Genomic DNA, 27,126 nt, shown 5'->3' with positions numbered 1-27,126 from the left:
TATAGGCTATGATAAGTTAAACAAAGTATACTATAAATACTAAATAAACCACTAAAAAGCAAAGAATTATAGCAAGCAAGCCCACAAGACAGATAATTTGTAAATATAAAAAAAAAATTCACTCAATCCAAAAGTAGGCAGAAAAAGAGGAAAAGGGAAACTAAGAACAGATGAGATAAATAGAAAATAAATGCCAAGATGGTAGATTTAAACTTAATCATATCAACAATTGCATTAAATACAAATGGTCTAAACATTCCTATTAAAGGGAAGATATTGTCAAACTGGCTAAAAAAAGCGAGACTTAAGTGTATGATTCCCACAAGAGACCTGATATAAAACAAAGACACAAATAGGTTAAAAGTTAATTGATGATAAAAATATATCATATTTATACTAATAAATGAAAGCTGGCAATATCAGATAAAGTAGATTTCAAAGCAAACTATAACCAGCAGATATATAACCAGACTATAACCAGAGATAAAAAAGGAGGTTTTTCAAAAAGATTAATGAGCCAATTCATTAAGAGGATATAACAATCTTAAATGTTTATGCACCTAAATGTTTGTCCCAAAATACAGAAGCAAAACTGACAGACTACAAGAAGAAATAGATAAATGCAGGATTATAGTCAGAAATCTCAACACCCTTCTCTAAATAATTAGTAGAACATATAGACAGAAAATCAGTTAGCATAAGAAGAGAAATAATAAACAGGAAAAAAGAAATCATTGAGCTATGAGGAAAACAATAAAGAAAATAAATAAAACAAAAGCTATTCTTTGAGAGGATAAATAAAATTGACAAAGTTTTATTTGATATCAATGAAATGTATAAATTACTTGAAAACATAAACAAAACTCACTCAAAAAGAAATAAATAGAATAACCTTATATCTAATACAGAAATAAAATTTGTAGTTAAAAACTTTCCCACAAAGAAAATTCTAGGCCCACTTGGCTTTATTGATGCATTCTAACTAAACATTTAAGGAAGAAATAACACCGAATGTAAACAAACTCAGAAAATTAAAGAGAGACTACTCCTAACTTATTTCATGAGGCTAGCATTTCTCTGATATGAAAACCAGATATAGATATTTTAAAAAGTAAAGATACAGTTTATACTCCCCATGACATAGATTCAACAATTCTTATCAAAATTTTAGCATATCAAATCAACCAATATATACAAAAGATAATACATAACAATCAAGTGGGATTTATCCCAGGATAAATTTCAAGATTGTTTTAACATTTGAAAATCAATGAACATTGATTGATTAACTCCTAGAAGAAAACATAGGAGATAAGCTCCTTGACATCAGTATTGGCAATAATTTTTTTTATTTGACACCAATATCAAAGGCAACAAAAGCAAAAACCAATAAGTGGGACTACATCAAACTAAAAATCTTCTGCACAGCAAAGGAAACCATCAACAAAATGAAAAAGCCACCTACTGAATGGGAGAAAATATTTGCAAATCATATATCTGATAAGGGGTTAATATCCAAAATATATAAAGTACCAATACAACTCAATAACAAAAAAACAAACAATACAATTAGAAAATGGGCAGAGGATCTGAATAGACAATTTCCCAAAGAAGACATACAGATAGCCAACGGGCACATGAAAAGGTGTTCAACATCACTAATCATCAGAGAAATGCAAATCAAAGCCACAATGGCGTATCACCTTGTGCCTGTCAGAATGGCTATTATCAAAAACACAAGAAATAACAAGTGTTGGTGAGGATGTGGAGAAAAGGGAACCCTCATGCACTGTTGGTGAGAATGTAAATTGGAGCAGCTGCTATGGAAGACAGTATGGAGATTTCTCAAAAAATTAAAATAGAACTGCCATATGATCCAGCAATTCCACTTCTGAGTATATATCCAAAGGGAATGAATAATGTATTCCTACATCTATTGCAACATTATTTACAATAGCCAAGATATGGAAACAACCTAAGTGTCCATCGACGGAAGAATGGATAAAGAAAATGAGGCATATATATATATATATATATACAATGGAATATTATTCAACTATGAGAAAGAAGGAAATCCTGCCATTTGTGACAACATGGATGAAGCTTGAGGGCACTATGCCAAGTGAAATAAGCTGGACAGAGAAAGACAAATACTGCATGGTATCACTTATATGTGGAATCTTTAAAAAAAATTGACAGACTAAAAAACAGAAATTTATACTACCATCTTAGTTGCTGCGGAAAAAGCATTTGACAAAATTGCATACTTTCCTGATAAACACTCTCAGCTCTACTAGGAATAGAGGGACTAAAACAGTTAATGGTAAAAACAATACTTTTACCCTCAAAGAATGACAGGGATTTTTGCACTCATCACTTCTATTCTACATTGTTCTGGAAGTCCTAGCTAGTGCAATATGGCAAGAAAAAGAATGGAATAGAAAGATTGAAAGGGAAGAACTACGACCATCTTTAACTGCAGATGGGATGTAGATAATCACACAGTCTCTACGAAAAAGCTGCTAGACTAATAAGTGAGCTTAGCAAGATTGCAGGATACAAGTTCAATATACAAAAATCAATTGTGTTTCTATTTACTTGCATTGAACTAGTGGAAAGTGAAATTAAAACTACATTATTTAAAATAACATCAAACATATGAAGTCTTAGGACTAAATTTGACAAAAGATGTTACAAGACCTGTTACAAAACATTGTTGAGAGAAATTTTAAAAGACCTAAATAGGGCCAGCCCCAGTGGCCTAGTGGTTTAGTTTGACTTGCTCCACTTCAGTGGCCCAGGTTTCATTCCCAGATGCAGACCCACACCACTCGTCTGTCAGTGGCCATGCTGTGGTTGTGTCTCACATACAAAAAGAGTAAGATTGGCAACAGATCTTAGCTCAGGGCAAATCTTCCTCAGCAAAAAAAAAAAAAAAAAGACCTAAATTAAGGGAGAGATTAAACCATGTTCATGGATCAGAAGGATCAATATTATTATCAGTTCTCCCCAAATTGATCTATAGATTCATGCATTCTCAGTCTAAATCCCATCAGGCTTGTTTTTATGATAGTTGAAAGGCAGAATCTAAAACACGTATGGACATGAAAAGGACCTAGGATAGCTAAAATAATCTTGAAAAAGTTGAAAGAGTTACACTCTCTGATTTAAAAACTTGTTATAAAGTGACAGTAATCAATACAATATAGAATTTGCATAATGATAGGAAAAAAGATCAATGGTAAGAGCTTAGAAATAGATCCAAACATATGGTCAATAGATTTTTTTTTACAAAGGCACCAAAGAAATTCATTGGGAGAAAGAATAATCTTTTTCATATTCAGTCAAGATGGCGGCGTAGGCAGACTCGGAACTCACCTCCTCCCGTGGACACAGCCAATTTACAACTACTCGTGGAAAAATTACCCCTGAGACAGAACTGAAAACTGGATAAGAGGAACTCCTGCAACAACAGACAATCCTAACTGGGGAAAAAGAGGCAGAGACTCCCTTCTGGAGAGGAAAAACGCCGCCTTCACAAGCCGCCAGCTTCACGGCCGCCGGGAGCAGCGCACAGGTACGCAGCCTCCCTGGAGGGGCGGGGCCCTGAGCCGGGGAGCGTCCCCGCTGTGGGCATTTTGTGGACCCAGCACAATCGAGACCAGCGGCATAATATCTGACTGTGCCTGCTACTAAAGCATTGGGGAGCACCCCCAGAAAACCTGGTTCACAAAGAAACTAAAACTGGCTCTTAAAGGGCCCGCGCACAAACTCACCCGTTCCAGAAAGCATCCTAAAATCACCAGAAAGAAAGGTACACAGTGCTTCGGTGACAAGAGACTCACCTAATAGGCCCTGAGTGCATCTCGGTGAGAGGTGAGACCTCTCCAGGGACTGGGACATTGGCGGCGGCCATTGTTGTGGCCTGGTGTGAGCGTGCTGACACAGACGCCATTGGAGTTTTCCCTGAGACCTGCTAGCCCAGGGTCCGCTCCACCCGCTAGAGCACCGATTTAATCCAGCTCAGCCAGGGCAGGCAGCCCACCCTAGAGACTGGCCCCACCCAACAACAAGCCCTCAGGCAACGTGTGGGCCTGCATAGATTGGTGACTGGATTCTCTGCAGCCTGGCAACTGAGCTGACTTGAGCGGGGCAGGGTGTGCACAAGGAGCGGGTGGAGAGTGTGGGGTGGTGGCGGAGTGTGTGGGGCTCCCGCCGTGGAGAGACTGGGTCCGCTTGGGGAGGTCGGGGCGCTCACACGGGGCAGGACTGTGTTGACTGTGTGTGTGGACCTGTGGGCAACAGGGCTTGTCAGCTGCAGAAGACTTGTGCTTCTCAAAGACCCACATAGGAGGTTTGCCCCACCTTCCAAAGCCTGAAACAATTCGGTGCTCCTGTGCCTGAGGGCAGCCCCACACAGCTGCAATCCTCAGAGAGCTGACAAGAGACCTAATAGGCTAGAGGTTTACAGCACTTGTAAGGCCCTGAGCCTAACAACCTGCCACACTGGGGGCCTACTCACTTAAAAGAAATACTGCAACACAAATATGGTATTAGAACTTGCAGCCAACTGTGCTGGGGCTACCCACACCTGATAAAGAGACTGAAGGGCCCACAACAACTACAAGCAGCTGAGCATTACAACAGCTGGCCAGGAGCATAACTCAGCCTCCCTGGGCGCCTATAGGGAGAGCGAACAGGCCACAATAGAAGGACACACGTAGCCCACATAGGGGCCACCCCTGGAACATTGAGAACTGAGGGAAGCACACTGGAAGCCTCCTAAGCCATCACTTACATAAGGTCACCTATCCAAGAGCAGGAGACGTAGCCGACCTACCTAATACGTAGACACAAGCACAGGGAAAGAGGCAAAATGAGGAGGCAAAAGAATACATTCCAAATAAGGGAACAGGACAAAACCCCAGAAAAGGAACTAAGTGAAACAGAAAAGAGCAACCTACCTGACAGAGAGTTCAAACTAAGAGTGTTAAGGATGCTCACTGATCTGGGGAGAAGAATAGATGAACTCAGTGAGAATGTCAACAAAGAAATGGAAGATATAAAAAAGAACCAATCAGAAATGAAGAATACAATACTGGAAATGAAAAACTCACTAGAGGGACTCAAAAGCAGAGTAGAGGATACAGAAGAACGGATCAGTGAGCTGGAAGAAAGACTAGAAGAAATTACCCAAGGTGAACAGGTAAAAGAGAAAAGAATTAAAAAGAGTGAGGACAGTCTAAGGGACCTCTGGGACAACATCAAGCGCACTAACATCCGTGTTATAGGTGTCCCGGAAGGAGAAGAGCGAGACAAGGGGGCAGAGAATCTATTTCAAGAAATAATAGATGAAAACTTCCCTAACCTAAGGAAGGAAACAGACATCCAGGTACAGGAGGCACAGAGAGCCCCAAACAAGATAAACCCAAAGAGGCCCACACCAAGACACATCATAATCAAAATGTCCAGAATTAAAGATAAAGAGAGAATCCTAAAAGCCGCAAGAGAATGTCAAGTTACATACAAAGGAAACCCCATAAGGCTATCAGCTGACTTCTCAGCAGTAACCTTACAGGCTAGAAGAGAATGGCACAATATATTTAAAGTGCTAAAAGGAAAAAACTTACAGCCAAGAATACTCTACCCAGCAAGGTTATCGTTCAAAATGGAAGGAGAGATCAAAATTTTCCCAGATAAGCAAAAATTAAAGGAGTTTGTCACCAAGAAACCAGTGTTACAAGAAATGTTAAAGGGACTGATTTAAGGGGAAAAGAGAAGACCACAAATAGGAAAAATTATCTATTTCCACGATTAGAACGTAATGAATACAAATGCACAAAAAAGAGGTTAGATATGATATCAAAAACATAAAAGGAGGGAGGAGGGTAGTTAAAGAGTACAGCTTTCAGACAGAGGTCAAACTAAAGAGACCATCAATTCTGTATAGAAGAAGTAAGGAACAGAGAAGGACTACTAAAACACTGAGAAAAAAAAATGTTTAAAAATAGCAGTAAGTACATACTTATCAATAGCTACTTTAAACGTCAATGGACTAAATGCTCCAATTAAAAGGCATAGGGTGGCTGACTGGATAAAAAAACAAGACCCATATATATGCTGCATACAAGAGACACACTTCCGACCTAAAGACACTCACAAACTGAAAGTGAAGGGATGGAAAAAGATACTCCACGCAAATGGCAATGAAAAGAAAGCTGGGGTAGCAGTACTCATATCAGACAAAATAGACTTTAAAACAAAAACTGTAAAAAGAGACAAAGAAGGGCATTACATAATGATCAAGGGAACAATCCAACAAGAGGATATAACACTTGTAAATATCTACGCACCCAATGTAGGTGCACCTAAATATATAAAGCAATTATTAACAGACATAAAAACAGAAATAGACAGTAACACTATAATAGTAGGAGACTTTAACACTCCACTTACACCAATGGATAGATCATCCAAACAGGAGATCAATAAGGAAACATTGGCCTTAAACGACACACTAGAACAGATGGACCTAGTAGATATATACAGAGCATTCCATCCAAAAACCGAAGAATACACGTTCTTTTCAAATGCACATGGAACATTCTCCAGGATTGATCACATATTAGGCCACAAAACAAGTCTCCATAAATTTAAGAAGATTGAAATAATACCAAGCATCTTTTCTGACCACAACGGTATGAAACTAGAAATCAACTATAGGAAGAAAATCAGAAAAGCCACAAATACATGGAGATTAAACAAAATGCTACTGAACAACGACTGGGTTAACGAAGAAATCAAAGAAGAAATCAAAAAATACCTGGAGACAAATGAAAATGAAAATACGACATGCCAGAATTTATGGGATACAGCAAAAGCAGTTCTAAGAGGGAAGTTTATAGCGATACAGGCCTATCTCAACAAACAAGAAAAATCTCAAATAAACAATCTAAAAATGCACCTAAAGGAACTGGAAAAAGAAGAACAAACAAAGCCCAAAATCAGTAGAAGAAGGGAAATAATAAAAATCAGAGTAGAGATAAATGAAATAGGGACCAAAAAAACAACAGAAAAAATTAATAAAACCAAGAGCTGGTTCTTTGAAAAGATCAACAAAATAGACAAACCTTTAGCTAGACTCACCAAGAAAAAAAGAGAGAAGGCACAAATAAGTAAAATCAGATATGAAAGAGGAGAGGTTACAACAGACACCTCAGAAATACAAAAGATTATAAGACAATACTATGAAAAACTATATGCCAACCAATTCGACAATCTGGAAGAAATGGATAAATTCTTAGAATCATACAACCTTCCAAAACTGGATCAAGAAGAAGTAGAGAATTTGAATAGACCAATCACCAGTAAGGAGATCGAAACAGTAATCAAAAACCTCCCCAAAAATAAAAGTCCAGGACCAGACGGCTTCCCTGGTGAATTCTACCAAACATTCAAAGAAGACTTAATACCTATCCTTCTCAAACTCTTCCAAAAATTGAGGAGGGGGAAGCTCCTAACTCATTCTCTGAAGCTGACATTACCCTGATACCAAAACCAGACAAGGACAACACAAAAAAAGAAAATTACAGGCCAATATCACTGATGAACATCGATGCGAAAATCCTCAACAAAATACTAACAAATCGCATACAACAATACGTTAAAAAGATTATACACCATGATCAAGTGGGATTTATTCCAGGTATGCAGGGATGGTTTAACATTCGCAAATCAATCAACGTAATACACCACATTAATAAAATGAAGAACAAAAATCACATGATCATCTCAATAGATGCAGAGAAAGCATTTGACAAGATCCAGCATCCATTTATGATAAAAACTCTGAATAAAATGGGTATAGAAGGAAAGTACCTCAACATAATAAAGACCATATATGACAAACCCACAGCTAATATCATCCTCAATGGTGAAAAACTGAAAGCTATCCCTCTAAGAACAGGAACCAGACAAGGATGCCCACTGTCACCACTCCTATTTAACATAGTACTGGGAGTCCTAGCCAGAGCAATCAGGCAAGAGAAAGAAATAAAAGGGATCCAAATTGGAAAGGAAGAGTGAAACTGTCACTATTTGCAGATGACATGATTTTATATATAGAAAACCCTAAAGAATCCACCAGAAAACTTTTAGAAGTAATAAACGAATATGGTAAAGTTGCAGGATACAAAATCAACATACAAAAATCAGTTGCATTTCTGTACACTAACAACGAAGTAGCAGAAAGAGAAATTAAGAATACCATCCCATTTACAATTGCAACAAAAAGAATAAAATACCTAGGAATAAACTTAACCAAAGGGGTGAAAGATCTGTACACTGAAAACTATAAAACATTTCTGAAAGAAATTGAAGAAGACACAAAGAAATGGAAAGATATTCCGTGCTCTTGGATTGGAAGAATTAATATAGTTAAGATGTCCATACTTCCTAAAGCCATCTATAGATTCAATGCAATCCCTGTCAAAGTTCCAACAACATTTTTCACAGAAATAGAACAAAGAATCCTAAAATTTATATGGAACAACAAAAGACCCCGAATAGCTAAAGGAATCCTGAGAAAAAAGAACAAAGCTGAAGGTATCACACTCCCTGATTTCAAAATATACTACAAAGCTGTAGTAACCAAAACAGCATGGTACTGGCACAAAAACAGACACACAGATCAATGGAATAGAATCGAAAGCCCAGAAATAAACCCACACATCTATGGACAGCTAATCTTTGACAAAGGAGCCAAGAACATACAATGGGGAAAAGAAAGTCTCTTCAACAAATGGTGTTGGGAAAACTGGATAGCCATATGCAAAAAAATGAAAGTAGACCCTTACCTTACACCATACACAAAAATTAACTCCAAATGGATTAAAGACTTGAATGTAAGACCTGAAACTATGAAACTTCTAGAAGAAAACATAGGCAGTACGCTCTTTGACATCAGTCTTAGTAACATCTTCTCAAACACCACGTCTGACCGGGCAAGAGAAACAATAGAAAAAATAAACAAATGGGACTACATCAAACTAAAAAGCTTCTGCACAGCAAAGGAAACCATCAACAAAACGAAAAGACAACCTAACAATTGGGAGAAGATATTTGCAAACCATACTTCTGATAAGGGCTTAATCTCCAAAATATATAAAGAACTCATGCATCTTACCAACAAAAAAACTACCAACCCAATTAAAAAATGGGCAAAGGACCTGAACAGACATTTCTCCAAAGAAGATATACAGATGGCCAACAGACACATGAAAAGATGTTCAAAATCATTAACTATCAGGGAAATGCAAATCAAAACTACAATGAGATATCACCTCACGCCTGTCAGGATGGCTATAATTAACAAGACAGGAAACAACATGTGTTGGAGAGGATGTGGAGAGAAGGGAACTCTCATACACTGCTGGTGGGAGTGCAAACTGGTGCAGCCACTATGGAAAACAGTATGGAGATTCCTCAAAAAAGCAAGGATAGAACTACCATATGATCCAGCTATTCCACTGTTGGGTATTTATCCAAAGAACTTGAAAACACCAATTTGCAAAGGTACATGCACCCCTGTGTTTATTGCAGCCTTATTCACGATAGCCAAGACTTGGAAGCAACCTAAGTGCCCATCAAGGGACGAATGGATAAAGAAGCTGTGGTATATATACACAATGGAATACTATTCAGCCATAAGAAACGACGAAATCCAGCCATTTGTGACAACATGGATGGACATTGAGGGTATAAGGCAAAGCGAAATAAGTCAGAGGGAGAAGGGCAAATACCGTATGATTTCCTTCATTAAGTAGTAGATAATAACAACAATAAACAAACACATGGGGACAGAGATTGGATTGGTGGTTGCCAGGGGAGGGGGAGGGAGGAGGGTGGAGGGTGAGGAGGGTGGTTCGGTGCACGTGTGTGGTGATGGGTTGTGGTTGGTGTTTTGGTGGTGGGCATGATGTGGTCCGTGCAGAGGTGGAGGTGCGGTGATGTGCACCTGAAATTTTTGCAATGTTGTAGACCAGTGTTGCTGCAATAAACAAAAAATTCAAAAAAAAAAAAAAAAGAATAATCTTTTCAACAAATGAGCTAGAACAATTAGGTAGGCATATTTAACAAGATGAACTTCAACTTGAACCTTACCCCAGATATAAAAATTAAATAAGAATTGGCTACACTAAATGTGAAACCTAAAACTATAAAACTCCAGAAAAAAACAAAGGAAAAAATCTTTGTGACTTGAGTTAGGCAAGGATTTATTAGATACAATACCAAAATCATAATCCATAAAAGAAAAAATTGATAAATTGGGCTTCATTAAAATTAAGAACATCTGTTCTTTGAAATATACAGTTAAGAGGATAAAAATACAAGTCACAAAATGGGAGAAAATATTCAGGAATCACCTATCGCATAAAGAACTTGCATCCAAAATATGTAAAGAATCATCAAGACTCAATAACAAAATACAGTTTTTAAATGGGCAAAATATTTGAATGGATACTTCATCAAGGAAGCTTTATAGATGGCAAATAAGCATATGAAAAAATACTCAGTATCATTAGTCATTAGCCAAATGTAAATTAAAACCACAATGAAATACCACTACACACTTATTAATATGGCTAAAATTAAAAAGACTGACCATACGAAGTGTTTGTGAGGGTGTGGAGCAATCAGAACTCATAATGCCAGTGGGAATGTAAAATAGTGCAATCACTTTGGTAATTTCTTAAAAATATAAACCTACACTGAACATGTGACTCAGCCATTCCACTCCTACTAATTTACCTAGGAGAAATGAAAACATATGTCCACAAGACTGGGTCACAAATATTCACAGCAAGTTTAGTTCTAATAGCTATGAATGAGTAAACTAATTGTGATATATCCCTAGAATGGAATACTACCCGGCAATAAAAGGAATGAACTCCGATGTTTGTAACTGATGCATGATACATGGATGAATCTCAAAATGATTATTCTGAATGAAAGAAGTCAGATAAAAAGACTACCACTTTATGATTTGATTTATATTAAATTCTGGAAAATATATATTAATCTATAGTGCCAGAAAGCAGGTGATGGTGGCCTGGGGTCTGGGGGTGGATGGGAGGTGTGGTAAGGAGAGATTAAAAAGGGCATAAGGGAAGTTTTGGAGGTCATGGATATCTTTGTTATTTTGTCTGCGGTGATGGTTTCATGGGTGTATACAAATGTCAAAATTCATCAAATTGTCCACTTTTTACTTTGTGTCAATGATACTTCAGTAAAGCTGTAAACATAATGCATGACATAAATAGGTATATGAATGGAATTTGTTTTTGCTCTAATATACAAACCAAATTTACATTCATTTTACGTATTTGGCTCTTGCCATGTTCGTGGTTGGTTTTTGGCATTAGATAGAAAAAATATTTCCCGTATTTGTTGATATGTCTTCAGTAAATATGTGGTGGTTTGACCCCCAGTGTGAGGCACAGTAGAAGATGTCTCTGGCCATGACACTGAGGAATGATCCAGATAGTCACTCAATCATTTCTAAGGTTTATAATACTTGGTGTATTTAAATGCCTACCTTTTGGGTTATCCTGTGGAAATCTTCAACCCCATTTAAGATGTGAGATACACAGGGCATATAAAGACATTTTTAAATCTTTGGCATTACATTTTCAGTTGAGAGTTGAAAAGGTTAGAATACAGGTCAGGTCAGTGTGGTGGGGTATATACAAGACAACCAGTGTTGTGGGGAAACTTGTTCATGTTCGAGTTTTTAGTTTTATTTTAACCAAACTTCAAAGGATCGGTTGAAGGAAATGGAATTGACTGTGGCCTATGATGTCAACTACGTATTCTACATTTTTCCATGCCATGACACAATGGGGAACCCAAGGCAATAAAGAATGTTTTAAGACTTTTGACTTCTGGCCTTCTCACTGATCTTGATTGGAATGTGCATTGGTACAACCTTTTGTTGTACTCATTTGTCAATGTGTGTAGAAATGTTAAAACATCTAGGATTTTATCCTAAGGAGAGAGTTGGGCAAGCTTTCAAAGATGTAAGTACAAAAATGTTAATAGTCTCAAATTACATTGGGTCCATTGGACCAAATTGGAAATAAACTAATTGTGTACTTATGTCTAAATTATGATATATCCAATCAATAAAATACTAAGCAGTCGTGAAAGGATGATGTGTATTGGCTTTCTCTGATGTGGAAAGATACCTACAGTACATTGAAAGAAACAGGCCATCATGTAACATGAACCATTTATGCACATATATATTTGCTTATACGTGCATATGCATAGAGAGAAGTCTGGAGAGATGGGTGCTGAAATATTAGAAAGCGTGATTTCTGAGTGGTGAGATTGAGATAATTTCTGCTTTCCTTTTTATTCTTTCTCTGCATTTGATTTTCTAAAACAACAAAAATTTTGAATTATTTTTTCTTTCTGAACTCTAGAGTCTTTCCAAAGAGCTCAAAATCTGAGAGCTGGAGATGACTCTTGAGGTCTCTTCCACTCATTCTTTCTATTGCTGTTTCCTCCTCAGTGAGTTCATGCAGTAAGTCAAGGTTCAGGTTCTTCTCACCTGCAGCCTTCCTGCGGCTACAGAAAGTCTCTCCTTACCTTCACGCTGCAGATGAGTCCCTTCCATCTCCTAATATCCACTTCATTTTGACTGTACTGATTCTAAAGGCAGACATAGCTTCAACTTCTGACACCCACAAAGTCACAGTACACAGACAACATTTTGCACGTTGGTGTTTTCTGGAAGCTATATCATACTGTAAGATCAGGTAAGATTTCCTGTCCACTGTTACCACATAGCTTTCTGGTCAGTGCTATATCCTGCTGGGCCAACTGTCTCTGTGACTTCCTTCCTTTATTTCTAACCTTTCCTATAGTTTTTGTATTTCAGTCTGTGAAAACTAGAAGTTGCCCTGCTGAGAGTGGTCATTACAGTTATCCCACACCTCACAGTGTCCATTTACCTCCCTATTGCTTCCTCCAGGCTCTGAGCGGTGTTGAAGGCACCAACTGAGGGTCTAGCATAGTGCCTGGCATATGAGAGACTTTATAATTTTATTTATTTATTTTTTTCCCCCAAAGCCCCAGTAGATAGTTGTGTGTCATAGTTGCACATCCTTCTAGTTGCTGTATGTGGGACGCGGCCTCAGCATGGCCGGACAAGCGGTGTGTCGGTGCACGCCCGGTACCCGAACCCCGGCCGCCAGCAGCGGAGTGCAAGCACTCAACCGCTAAGCCACGAGGCCGGCCCAGAGAGACTTTAAATAATTGTTGAGCAACTAGAATTGAATGGTCTGTACTGATCTGTGTGATAACAAAATTTCACAAGGACTATGATGAGAGCCATTTTGATGTGGGCTATTTGGCCTGAGCCTTAAGCCTGAGGGTTCCTGAAATTTTGTCTGCCTTTCAGTGACATGGGCAGGGAGTAGGGTGAGGCTTGATCATGTGCAGGTGCCCAACAAATATTGGTTCTTGCCTCTCCATTTGATTTATTATTATTATTTTTTACATTTCTTAGTGACTTTCTCTTTAGATGAATATATAAGCTAGATTGATACACCACAGAACAGTTGAGAATAAATGTCAATTTTTAAAGAGAATCCCAAAATAGACTACTTACCCTGAGATCTTGGTCAAGGTCACACCCTTGAAACTTCTTCTTTTTTCTCTTCCCACTGCTTGCCCCACCATAGCTAGTTCCTCCCCATCTCCCATCCAGAGACACAACAGTCTCTATGGCCATCATCTGTCAGCTTCGGTACATTCTCCATATCAGATTGGAGTTCCTAAAACTCAGCACCAGTCTTGTCACTTCTCTGCTCAGAAACCATCCATGTTCCCCCATCAGCTACAGAATCATTTTTTTAAAGACCCCATAATACTATCCTACACCTACTTTTCTGAAAGTTGGTTTCCAAACTACCTTTCCAGCACCCTACGTGATTCATGTGTGCTTTAAAATATTGTATTCTAGACCTCTTTTCCTACCTCCACCCTTCCCTAAAACGCCTTCCATCCCATTTCCATGTAACCAAATCTTACCCACTCTTTAAGTCCCAGCTCAAATACCACCTCCTCTAAGCCTTCTTAGAAGGCTTGAAATCACCTTAGAATCTTCCCAGGCCTTAGCACAGTGTTTGAATAGATAGTAGGTATTCACTACATTTTTATAAACATTTTTTAAATTACAAAAATAATATGCACACAAATAAAACATTTAAACAGTAAAAAAAAGTTATCAAATGAAAAGAATGAATCCACAACCCTTTTCCTAACTCACTCCATCTAAATTCCCAGCTGTAACCACTATTATAAGTTTCTTGTATACCTTCTAGAAATTTTATACGAATATACAAGGATATAGGTATCTTTTTTTTTTTTTACACAAATGGAATCAAACTTTGCATCTTGCCTTTTTCACACAACAATAGATCTTAGAGGTTTTTCACACCATACATAGATTTGCCCAATCTTGTTAATGCCAATTTGCACATACTGTGGAGTCATAACTACAAGATAGATTTTTATTAGTGAAATTTGAGGTCAAGGGTTATATCCATGTATATTATGTTTTGGCCACATTACCATCCAAAGAGGCTGCATTAGCGTGTGCAAGGCTGTCTGCTTCCCAGCACTCTAACTACCTCTGAGTATTTTCATAGTTTTAATTCTTGCCCATTGAATAGGCAAAAATGGTATGTCATCATTCTTTTAATTTGTACTCATAGCTCCCTAATTCTAAGAAGCACTGAAGTGCATCCATAGAGAAATTTGAGTTTTAATTCCTATAACAGGTAGAAGAAAAAGTTCAGTGTTCTCTGCAAAGAGGAGGATACTTAAAGATAGTGGATTCCCGCTGATATGTGTTCCGAATTGCTTTCTAAACTGGGCTAAACAAACATGGTAGCTCTGACACTCTGGCCTGGAATTTCATACTGAACTCAGACCTTTGGAAATGCCAGATGAATTTTAACACAAGCAAGTCATTTGAGAACTCCAGGTCTCTGTTTCTCATCTAGAAAATGGGGACTGCTTATGCTTGCCTTGACAGATGACAAGAAGGATGAAAGGAAATGATGTGTGTGAAGCCCTTTACAAATCTAACAAAATTTGAAATATAATAAGTATTTTAAGTATTGCAAGTGGAGCCAGCAGAATACATGTAAAAACGTGTTCTCTCAAGCTGAAATTTCATAAAAGGTCCCTAGCCTTTTCCATACGGTTATATTTCCAAATAAAGTGACTTCTACTGGAAAGGACCTTTCTCACATGGCTACCTTCTCTGCATTTCCCCTCACCTCCCATGCTTCCTGCAGCCCTTCCTTTCACCACCACTGTCCCCCACTTTGGCTGTTCCAGAGAGTCTGCTCCTGTGGCATTTGTACCAGGGAGAGAAGCACAGCTGGAGAAGCTTAGACAGACACATTCCTTCCAACCTCTCCTTGCAGTGTCCAGCTATTTCTCACCCTGCTCATTAGGACTTTGGTTATCATTACTACATTCAATACAAAGTTTCAAATGCATGGAAGATGAGGCTACTCACGAGACACAGAGGCACAGGACTCCTGGAAGAGACTCACTGTCTCTTAACAGAAAGTTGCCATCCACCCCTTCCTTGAGCAGCAAGGTCTCACAGTCTCTCTTGGACAGAGGCCCGTGGTAATAAGGCAGATCCATGGAGAGCCCTCTCGTATCCCTGAAATCCAGTGGGCGACGGCCTTGAGAAGGGAAGTGGAGGCAGCTGGCCTAATGGGGCCCGCTGTGGTACCTCTTTCTCCTCTGATTGGTAGCAATGAGATGAAGTTGTTCTGTGGGACTCCACCAATTTCGCAAGATTCAGGAAATGAGAAGGGTGGGGGTGATAAAGTGACCAAGGCTTTTCAGCCTATAAGTGGCTCAAGTGTGACTCACAGAAGTGGCTGAGAGCATGTTTGATTACACAACAGAATCAGTGATGTGCGGGGATGGGGCTGCAATGCTGAAGTCAAGCTCCCCGGCACTGGGTTGGAGCCTTGTATATCACCCTAAATCACCAGTTTTCCCCTTCTCTCTGGCTACTGGTGTCCCTTCCAGAGAGCACACCACTGTTTCTGCTATAATAGGTGCCCATTTTCTGCTGAAGCTGCCTGTGATTATGCTATGCTTAGCTCAGAACAGGTGCTCAAAAGTGTTTGGATGCTGAATGAATCCAGATATGTCTAGACACGATGGGACAATTGAAAAGGTAATATTTCCATGGGTCAAATGACGTGAAAAATGGCAGATGTCAATGGAAACAGAAAGCAATTGGACACCATAGCAGAGAACAGCCCATTCCCTGGCTAAAGCTGCTAGCCACTGGTAAACAAAGGCCATTTTTAACATTCTCTGGCACTGTGCCTTTTGGGGAAGGAGGTGGTGCAGGTGGGAGGGATTATCTGGGTATACAAAGTTAGTGCAAGGATGCTTCTCTGGGTGGAAGAAAAGAGGATATTAGGCTTGGGTTTGAAGACCTTCAGGTCCTTTGAAGTTCCCGTTCTGGAGGACAGCAGTGATGTGTCCCCATGAAGAGAGACCAAGAAAAGTCTATCTAGTCAGAGATACTTGGCCCCCTTTAGACAATCTGATGTTGATGAGAAAATTCCTTTGTTTTCCTGCTGAGCCTTTTCCACTTTGATCAACTGACATTCTTGGGAAAGGTGGTTTCTGTTATCCGAGGGTCAGAGTTAACCTTAAGAGTAATTTCCAAGGCCTGTTTTTCCCCAACTTTATTGAGATTCACATATAACACTGTGTAAGTTTAAGGTGTACAGCGTGTTGATTTGATACACTTATACGTTATAAAATGATTATCACCATAGCAGTAGCTACCATCTCCACCTTGTCCCATAAATACCATTTCTTTTTTGTGGTGAGAACATTTAAGATCTACTCTCTTAGAAACTTTCAAGTATATAAGACAGTATTATTAACTATCATCAGTATGCTGTACATTAGATACCCAGAACTTATTCATCTACTAACTAAAAGTTTGTGCCCTTTGACCAACGTCTCACTATTTCCTCCAAGGCCTTTTTAAGCAACAAAACCATCCTACACATTATCAATTAATTAATTTTTAATTAATTAATTTCAGATAGAAGAAGTCATGCAAGCATATCTAGCATCCAATGTTTTAAAATGGATTACATTTACTAACTCTCACAATTAACATCACGCAATGTCAGTTGGTATAAACTGCATGTGAATTTCTCCCTATTCAACTGCCTTATCCAAATATCTATAGGAATTGCTACATATCTCAAATATATATCTATAAAGATAGAACCATGTGCTCATGAATCATCCTTACTTCTCTTAATGCTTTCTTAACCCAGATGATTATTTCATCTTGCTGCTTTGTTTACGAGCTGCCCACCCACTCTTGGGGATCTGTCTTGCGAACTTCTTAGTAGGAGATTTTCGTTCCTCCTTGGAAGTTCCACTGCTCCAGGGTTGGTGTAATGTGGTGTAATGGAGTGACACTAATCAAGGAACTTGTCATCAGAGAAATGTGCTTTCAAATCCTGATTTCTCTTGTGTAGCCTTGGGCAATTCACCATTTAACTTCCTGGGAATTATGACAGTTCAGGAGAGAATTTTTACTGATGAAAGAGGAAATTGGCTACCAAGCTTGATGCAAGGATATTTTTTTTTAAATAAGGGAGGAAATAATTGGATGCATGTTCAAGATCTTTAGCATCACAGGGTCTTTAATGCCTTTTTTTCCTGTGTCAAAACCCAATGCCCTCATCCTTGCTCAACATAAGAAAAACGCAAATTAAATACATACTGAGATAACATCTCCCACCTATCATATTGGTGCAAATCAAAAGTTTGAAAACATACTGGGTTGGTCATGCTGGGGTGAAATAGAATAAAATCTCATACATTGTTGGCTGGAATATGAAATGGTTACAACTACAATGGAGGAGAGTTTGGCGATATCTAGCAAATTTGTATAGGCATTTACCCTCTGATAGAACCATCTCAATTCTATTTTGTACTAAATAATTCAGGCAAAGATAGTCAGTGGGTGAAAACTTTAGGGAAATGTTTGATAATGGTCTTTACAAGGGAGAGATCATGCTGTCACCACCTAAACCCACTGACCAATCTTAGCACATCTAAGAGTGGGACAACCAGATATTGAATGCCTACTAATTTGATGCAGCAGGAAACACACAGCACCACTGTGGAGTGTACTTTCAAAAAAAGTTGAACTTGGGGCCAGCCCCTTGGCTTAGTGGTTCAGTCCAGTGTGCTCCACTTTGGTGGCCCAGGTTCATGCGTTCGGATTCCAGGAGCAGACCTACACCACTTGTCAGCCATGCTGTGGCGGCGACCCGCATACAAGATAGAGGAATATTGGCACAGATGTTAGGTCAGGGTAGATCTTCCTCAAGCAAAAAAAGAGGAAGATTGGCAACAGATGCTAGCTCAGAGTGAGTCTTCCTCACCAAAAAAAAAAAAAGTTGAACTTGAAATGAATCAAGCCCTTATAACTAACTTCTATTCATGGGACCTTCATGAGGAAGCAGACAAACAAATCCTATGTGGGACATTGACTAGGACAACAGATGTAGTTTCCTCATATGTCAATGTCATAAAAACTGAGTCATATAGTAGGGTGAGGACTGCTCTAGGTTAAAAGAGATTTATGAGGCATAAAACAAATGCAACATGAGGATCTTGTATGGATTCTGGTTTGAAAAAATCAGCTACAAAAAAATTTCCTGCCATTGAGGAAATTTAAATATTGACTAGACAGTAGATGATACCAAGGAATTATTGTTGATTTTGTTAGGTGTAGTAATGGCATTGTGCTTCTGTGAGTAAATAGCCATAGCTGGGTGATGGTGTATGAGGGTCTTTATATTAATGTCTCTATTTTTGTATGTGTTGAACATTTTTCACACTAAAAAACCCTTCCATTCTCATGTTATTCTGATCCCATATCACCTTTGAGAATAGTTGCACAGTACATATTAACATCTTTAATTTCTCACATGGATCCCCTTTCTCTCATCCATAGAAATCAAAGCCTAGTGCCGTGTTTGTAGAACATGACCCTATCCCTCTAGCCATGGTTGATTGGACCAAGGGTAGGCCCCTGACCCAAGATGGGCTAATCAGACACACTTACCAAGGAATTTGGAGGGAATGAAAAAAGGAAGAAAGAGAGAGGTGCAGGGGATTGGAGGGAGGGAGGAAATAAGAATGGAAATGAGTTTTCTAGGAATAGCTGTATAACAGGTACATTGTTGTGCTGTGAACTGGTGGCCATATCCCACCCAGCGGCCAGAATAAGAGAGAAAACTGGTCCACACAATGAAGAACAAAGTAGACTCATGGAGAGAAGCAGAGTCAAGAGAAAGTCCTACTAAGGCAGCCTACTGAATGGGAGAAAATATTTGCAAATCATATATCTGATAAGAGATTAATATCCAAATTATAAAGAATTCATACAACTCAATAGCAAAAAAGCAAATAATCCAATTTAAAAATGGACAAAGGACTTGAATACACATTTTTGCGAAGAAGATGTACGAATGGCCAAGAGGTACATGAAAAGATGCTCAACATCACTAATCACTAGGGAAATGCAACTCAAAACCAAATGAGATATCACCTCACACTGGTTGGAATGGCTATCATCAAAAAGACAAAAGATAGCAAATTCTGGCAAGGATGTGGAGAAAAGGGAACCCTTGTGCACTGTTGGTGGGATTATAAATTGGTGCAGCCACTATGGAAAACAGTATGGAGGTTCTTTAGAAATTAAAAATAGAACTACCATATGATCCAGCAATTCCCCTTCTCAGTATATATCGGAAGGAAATGAAATTACTATGATGAAGAGATATATGCGCCCTCATGTTCACTGGAGCATTATTTACAATAGCCAAGACATGGAAACAACCTAACTATCCATCAACAGATGAAGGGGTAAAGAGGATGTGGTGTATATATACAGTGGAATATTATTCAATCATGAGAAAGAAAGAAACTGTCCCTTCCCTTGTTGGGGTGGTGTTGCATCTGGATGGGATGCCTGGACCTTCGGCAATCATTGTGGGATCAAAAGAGCTAGGCTGCCTGCTGAGAAGGGCAAAGTGGGGAAAGAGAGAAAGAATCTGGGTCCTTGTCAATGGCATTGAGCTGCTTTACCAACTGCCCTAGGAGCCCATCTCTCCTGTGGACTTCCAGTGGAGCGGGAGAATAAATTTCCTGCCTGGTTAAGCTATTTGATTAGGGTTGATTAGCACAAAGAATCTTAATGGATACACTGACATATGGCATTGATTTTTTTTTATTAGTTCCAATACTATCTTCATTGATAGTGGTTTTTTCTTAAATGTAATTACTTAGCTATTAATAGTGTGTAGCAGTTTCCACAACAATGTTGAAATCCCACTACTTTTAGATTTTCCCATACTTTGACTATCAGCTTTCCTAAAGTCCCTCTACCATAGATTGATTATCTCTCATTTTTCCTCTCCTCATTCCTCAAATAAATTTTTTTTTTTTGTGAGGAAGATCAGCCCTGAGCTAACATCCGTGCTAATCCTCCTCTTTTTGCTGAGGAAGACCGGCTCTGAGCTAACATCTATTGCCTAATCCTCCTCCTTTTTTTTTTACCCCAAAGCCCCCCAGTAGATAGTTGTACATCATAGTGACACATCCTTCTAGTTGCTGTATGTGGGACGCGGCCTCAGCATGGCCGGATAAGCGGTGCGTTGGTGCGTGCCCAGGATCCGAACCCAGGCCGCCAGTAGCGGAGGGCGCGCACCCAACCGCTAAGCCACAGGGCCAGCCCGTCAAATAAATTTTTAAAGACCATGATATTGCTATGTTGATTATTGAAAATAATAGCTGGGTGTTAAATTAATATGAACATACTGTGACATGCAGATAAACTTCTGAGCTATTTAATAAGTGAATACAGGTAGTATATCCATCTCACTGCCTTAACTACTTTATGTATCAGAACATAGTTTTCATATGCATCATTTTATTTAAAAATGGAAATACTCAGAAGTAAACAAAATAAAATTAAAAAACCCCTGAAGAGTGCAAACAAAAGTCAAAGGGGCTGAGGCACTCCCGTCAAATATAAAAGGTAAACTTGGTGAGTACAAATTTTAGGAGAAGATGCGATTAGGAAATTTGTTACTTAGACAAGTAAACATTAGGTAACTTGATTATTCCATGCAGTTTGGTTTAGGTGAACTGGCTTGACTCTTTTTGGAACAATACACGAGAAACTGAGGTTAAAATGCTCTTCCTGCAACAAGACTTGGGCATTGGGCTAATTCCTAGGGAAGAGGATCATAGTCTCCAATGTAGAGACACAGATGAGTGGGGAGAGAAAAGTTAAGGGGATCTACTTCATCCTCCAAGGGAGAAACCTGGACTTACTCCCTGAAGGAACCAGATGCATCAGGTGTATTAGTTTCTTATTGCTGCTGTAACAAATTACCACAAACTTAGGAGCTTAAAACAACACAAAGTCATGATCTCAGTTTCCTTGGGTCAGAAGTCTGGCAGTCTCGACTGGGTCTCTGCTTAGAATCTCACAAGGCCAAAATCAAGAAGTCGGTGGGCCTGCGCTCCTTTTTGGAGGCTCTAGGGGAGAATTTATAGTCTTGCTCGTTCAGGTTGTTGCTGGAATTCAGTCTCATGCATTGCAGGACTGAAGACCCATTTTCTTGTTGGCTGTCAGTTGAGGGCTGTTCCCAGCTGCTAGAGGCTTCCTACATGTCTTGGCTTATGGCCTCTTCCTCCATCTTCAACATCAGCAATGGTGAGTTGAGTCTCTGTCACACTTCAAATCTCTCCTCTGCCTCCCTCTTTCACTGCATATTTCTAACCACCATTCTGCCTTCTTCTTTCACTTTTAAGAACCTGTGGGATTACACTGGACCCATCCAGACAATCCAGGATAGTCTCCTTATCTTAGGTCATTTGATTGGCAATCTTAATTCCATCTGCAAAGTCCCTTTTGTCAAGTAACTGAGATATTCATATGATCCAGGGCTTAGGGGGTCATTATTCAGCCTATGACATTAAGGACACGATCAAAGGAAGAAATAGAATTAAATGAAAATGCTGAGGCAAATGTCAGAGACAATCAGAAGAAAAAACAAAACAGGCGTGGTTAGGTGGTCAGCCTGGAGAAGTAACAGATGTCTGCCTCGCTGCCCAGGCTATGTGACAGGGTCTTGTCTTCTCTGTCACCCTTTTCACTGTGCTTCCTGGCCCTCAGTGGAAGCCCAGCCCATGACATGGGGAACAGTGTTGATCCTCCCACGAGATCTCAGCAGGAAGAAGATCGTAATCATTGGCTACTTCCAGCTCAGCCACAGCACAACTGCACATACCTGTTTATGCCCGACATTCCTGAGGGCTCCAGTGTGAGGATACTCTGTGTTACAGGCTGTGGGCCAGGGGCTGGTGGCGGCGGCAGCGGTGGTGTGTGGCAGCAAGAGACGGTTTTGTAGAATGGTTTTTCTGGGTTTAAAGGAAACATAATTTCACAAACTGAACCCCTCTTATAGTGAAGGGGAGTCTGGAGGAGGTGGTATCTCTCCCCCGAAGGGGAGCAGGGTAACACCATTACCTAGTTTCCTGGTTTCCCATCATGGTCTCATCACACCAAAAGAAGGAAAGCCAGAAAACATCAGTGTGAGTCATACCGAAAGAGTGCCTGATCTTCACCTAGCTCTACTCCCTGCAGCTCAGCATTCTGATCATGCCACAGGGCCCAGATCATTTTAAAGGCCTCTAGAAAATTCTTCCATTTCACTCTGAGGCTCTTCAGCGCCCAGGGACGTAAGGGACAGCACTGATGGCAAGCTTGAGAAGGTGCCCCCAAGGCCATGGGGACTGGATGACTCTTATTAAGAGTGGTCCCTCAGTTTCACTGACATGATCGGTGAGTCCAGAATGCTTCCTGGGTAGATGTCTCATTTCCTCCCCGTATTGCTGTCCTAGGGCTGCCATAACAAAGTACCAAAAAGTGGGTGGCTAAAAACAACAGAAATTTATGTTCTCACAGAGGCTAGAAGTCTGAAACCAAGGTATTGGCAGGGCTGTGCTCCCTCTGAAACCTATAGGAAGGATTCTTCCATGCTTCTAGCTTCTGGTGTTTGCCAAAATTCTTGTTATTACTTGCTTGTAGAGACATCACTCCATTCTCTGCCTCCATCATTCCATGATGTTCTCCCTGTGTGTATTCACATGGTGTACTCCTCTCTGTGTCTCTTCTCATCTTCTTATAAGGACATGAGTCATATTGGATTAAGTACCCAGCCTGGTCCATTGTGACCTCAGGTTAATTGATGACATCTCCCATGACCTTATTTCCATATAAGGTCACATGTGAAGGTCCCATGGTGGACATGAATTTTTGGAGGACAGTATCCAGCCCAGCATACTCCCCTACTCCCTCTTCTTCCAGCTCCTTCTTCCTCTTCTAAACGTCTGATTGGTTCATGAGATGAGTTCCATCTAAATAAGAACCATGGAAGTGAACTCCAAGGTCCTCTGAGGAACTCCAGAGTAGGGAAAGGATTCATCTCAGTGACCAAAACCCACGTACGTTTCCTGGCAGATGGTTGAATAACCTCAGATGATCTGCTTCTTTTCCCTTTAGTCTCTCAGAGACTGGGATTAGAAGAGTCTCCAGAACTGTTGGGAGTCTTTGCTGTTTTCTATCCTTCATTCCTAAGTCCTCTTCTACTGGGATGCCCAGAGAGGCCCCTGTTTGCTCTTTTCATTTTTTAAAAACGATTGCATCCAACAGGGTGGATAAGAAGGCCTCAAGTAACATTGGAGTCCACTGTCTTTGAGAACAGGGCCTGTAATGTTGTCCTAAAGTGTCCCTGGAAGGGCGGAGGAGAGATCATCCATACAGGTGGACACCAGTTGGACCAGGGGCTGCTGCGTCCCAGGAAGGGTCTGTCCTCAGTGAGTTCTCAGGTTCTGCAACCTGGACCAGTCCAACACCTGCACAGCCTTAAACCCTATGACTAATAACATCTGCTCTCCCTGCCTGGCAGCCTTGAGCAGGTACCTGACCCTTCTGGCATCTTGAGGACCCATAGGCAATACTCTGAGAATGTCTGGGGAGTGCTGAGAGAAGGACACACCCCCTTCCTGCACACACACACACACACACACATACACACGCACAAGCCTACACATACACATACACACCCACTCTCCACATAGGTGCTCTGGCCTCTCCAACTCTCCTTTTTATTTCAAGTTCCAAGGCACGTGTACATAGTTACTGCCTAGTGATGTGGATTCTCCCAGGGAAAGTGATTCTACTCCTTTCTATCCTGGACACCTTAGGAATTTGGCACATCCAGGCATGGTGCTGTTTTAAAATACAGTGTATTAATAGAAAATTTGAGGATTGCTAAGGCCCACATATCAGAAGATGATTGCCATTGAAACAATGATTTATTACTCACAGTTCCCTAGAGGAGGGGGCAATGGGGAAACCCCGAGGTAGGCTGCAGGCACAAGAGCAGAGAGAGAGGGGAGGACTGCAGGCCAGAGCATTAACTGTGTATCCTCGAGGAAGGAACTGGTGAGGCAGGGTAAGCAGGTTTGGGATTGGCTGGTTTGAATAATTTCAGTGGGCTCTGGGGCGTAGGGTTGTCCGTTGCTGTCGGGTACCTGGCCCTGGGTGATTAGGGCTGGTGGATAGTGGCCTGGAAGAGTGTGAGATAATGGAGGTGCTAGGATTATGGGCTCTGGATTGGTTAGTTTGCATTTGAAAAGTGGGGCAACTGTCTAGTACCTTTAGAAATTGGCTAACTCTGGGAAGGTCTGATGTCAGAACATCAGTATGCAGAAAATAAGAAGGTATGGTTAATACAGGTGCTCAGCAAACCTGTTTGACTAACCCGGGGCAGTGAGTGGTCAGCATGGTTAGTCCTAAGAGGTTTTCTGGACATGAGACCATTGCTTTACTTAATTAATTAAATTAATTAATATCCACCCAAATGTCCTAATGGCAGAGGTCTAAGGGGTTTCTCCCAAATATAAAATGTAATTTACATGAGGACTTCAGGGACAATGCAGCTGCCTGATTGGCTAACGTAGGAGTAACTCCAGCTGTGTATAACGCAGCTTGCAGAGGCCTCCTCCCCAGCACTTGACATTTAGGTAGAATTCCCTCAACTCCCCCAGTTGATGCTCTGGGGAAACTTCTGCAATATTTCTGCAAGTTCCTAGGGACTTACTTTTGCATGACCTTCTCTGCCTCCAAGTTCCAGCCCCATGTTCTCTCCTAGCGCTGCCCCTGTGGACACAGAAAGCAATACTGCAACACATTTTCTAATGCCTTTCCCTGCCCAAATCAAAGTTCAATCGTGAGGAAAGATTGGTGAGCAAAGTAGAATTTCCTGAAGATTTTGCAGAGGACGTAGAGAAGGAGAGGTTTGCATTGCACACTACACGACAAATAACTCAGAAATCCATTTAGACCATGTGATTCCCCAGAGCGCCTTTCAGCCAACCAATCTCCCAGGAACTCTCTTTGACCACCCACCCCCCGCCCTCCACCCCAAGTACAGTCTTGTTATATCTCCTTCCCTGTATGCGGTGATACGCAAATTAATCAAGCAAACAAATGAAAGCACAAGATGAAAGGAGGCAAGAAGACTCGAAAAACATTACATTGTTGAATTGTATATCAAATGTAGTGAGGTTACATTTTACAAGATTCCTAATAGTGTAGATTAAAAAGAATGTGGCATGAATGACTGAATATTCTCTAAAACCTGCAGCAGTGCAAACCCCCCTAAACTGGAAAGATTCATCAAGGGTAAAATAACTACAAAGCTGGCGAATGATATAATCATATACTCAAATACACCAGTAATATGTTAAATGTAAATGGACTAAGAGCTCCAGTGAAAACATAAACATTGACAGATAGGATTAATGTAAACAAAATCTAACTTGGTAATGTTTACTAAAAAAACATATAAAACATATGAACACAGAAATTTTGAATGTACACCATAGAAAAAGACTATAGTATGTAAATATGAACCACAAGAAAATTGGAGCAGTTATATTAATATCAGACAAAATAGAGTTTATGAAAAAAGCATTAATGAAGAGGGTCATCTTGTAATGATAACAGGTTTAATATCTGAGTAATATATACAATTTAAAATTTGCATGTACCTAGAAAGATGATCTTAAAATATATAATATAAAATTGATAGATCTACAAGGAGAAATAGACAAATCTACAAAGTGAGATATTTTGATATACCTCTCCCCATAATGTTCTCTTACGATAATGAAATTAAGCTATGAATAATTATCAGAAGAGTTTTAAAAATCTTATAATATTTTGAAACAAAAGTGACAACTTTAAATAATCTAAGTGTCAAAGAAGAAATAACAATGGAAAAAGGAAAATATTCAACATTGTAATAGAGGTCCTAGTCAGAATCATAAGACGAGGGGTAAAATATTACAAAGGAAGAAATAACACTGTCACTATTCACAAACAACATGATTGGACAATAATGTGCAAAGAATCTACTCATAACTTATTAAGATCAATAAATGAGTTTGGAAAGGCACAAGATACAAAGTCTATGTAAAAATTAATTGTATTTGCATATAACAATAACAAAAAATTAAACTTGAAAAAATTCATGATGCCATTTATGATATCAAAGCATTTCAAGCACCTACGAATAAATGTAGGAAAAGATGTGCAAGATCTCCAGAATCAAACTATGACGCATTATTTGGAGAAATGAAGGAAGAGTCAAATGATTGAGTGGAAATCTACACAGTTTGGAAGAATCAACCTTGTAAAGATGTAAATAGCTCCAGATTCGTATATAAAGACAATCCCACGCAAAATCACAGCAGATTTTTCTTTTAGTGTGGAAAATGACAAACTGATTCTAAAATTTATATGAAGATGAAAAGAATCACTCCTAGCCAAGACACTCTTGAGGAAGGGGAAAAAGGAAAGAACGAATTCTACCAGATATCAAAATCTAT

General features: G+C 39.6%; 1 protein-coding gene across 2 annotated transcripts in view; it reads right to left on the bottom strand.

Moving 5' to 3' along the window:
- SH2D1B (SH2 domain containing 1B) overlaps window positions 1-15,810 on the bottom strand; it is a 37,568-nt gene extending 21,758 nt beyond the window's left edge. The window contains exon 1 of one of the 2 annotated variants that reach the window (XM_014783287.2): window positions 15,599-15,810. In XM_014783287.2, the coding sequence (XP_014638773.1) occupies window positions 15,599-15,732 (134 nt within the window). In that variant the 5' untranslated portion in view covers window positions 15,733-15,810. Of the gene's footprint in view, window positions 1-3,845; window positions 3,971-15,598 lie in introns of those variants that run through there. The other variant, XM_087440201.1, reaches the window with a different exon arrangement.
- Window positions 15,811-27,126: the final 11,316 nt, after the last annotated feature.

Source organism: Ceratotherium simum, chromosome 2, assembly GCF_057802395.1.
Source record: "Ceratotherium simum simum isolate JZ-2026a chromosome 2, ASM5780239v1, whole genome shotgun sequence".
NCBI classification, from domain to species: domain Eukaryota; kingdom Metazoa; phylum Chordata; class Mammalia; order Perissodactyla; family Rhinocerotidae; genus Ceratotherium; species Ceratotherium simum.
This window is presented reverse-complemented; position numbering and strand designations above follow the sequence as displayed.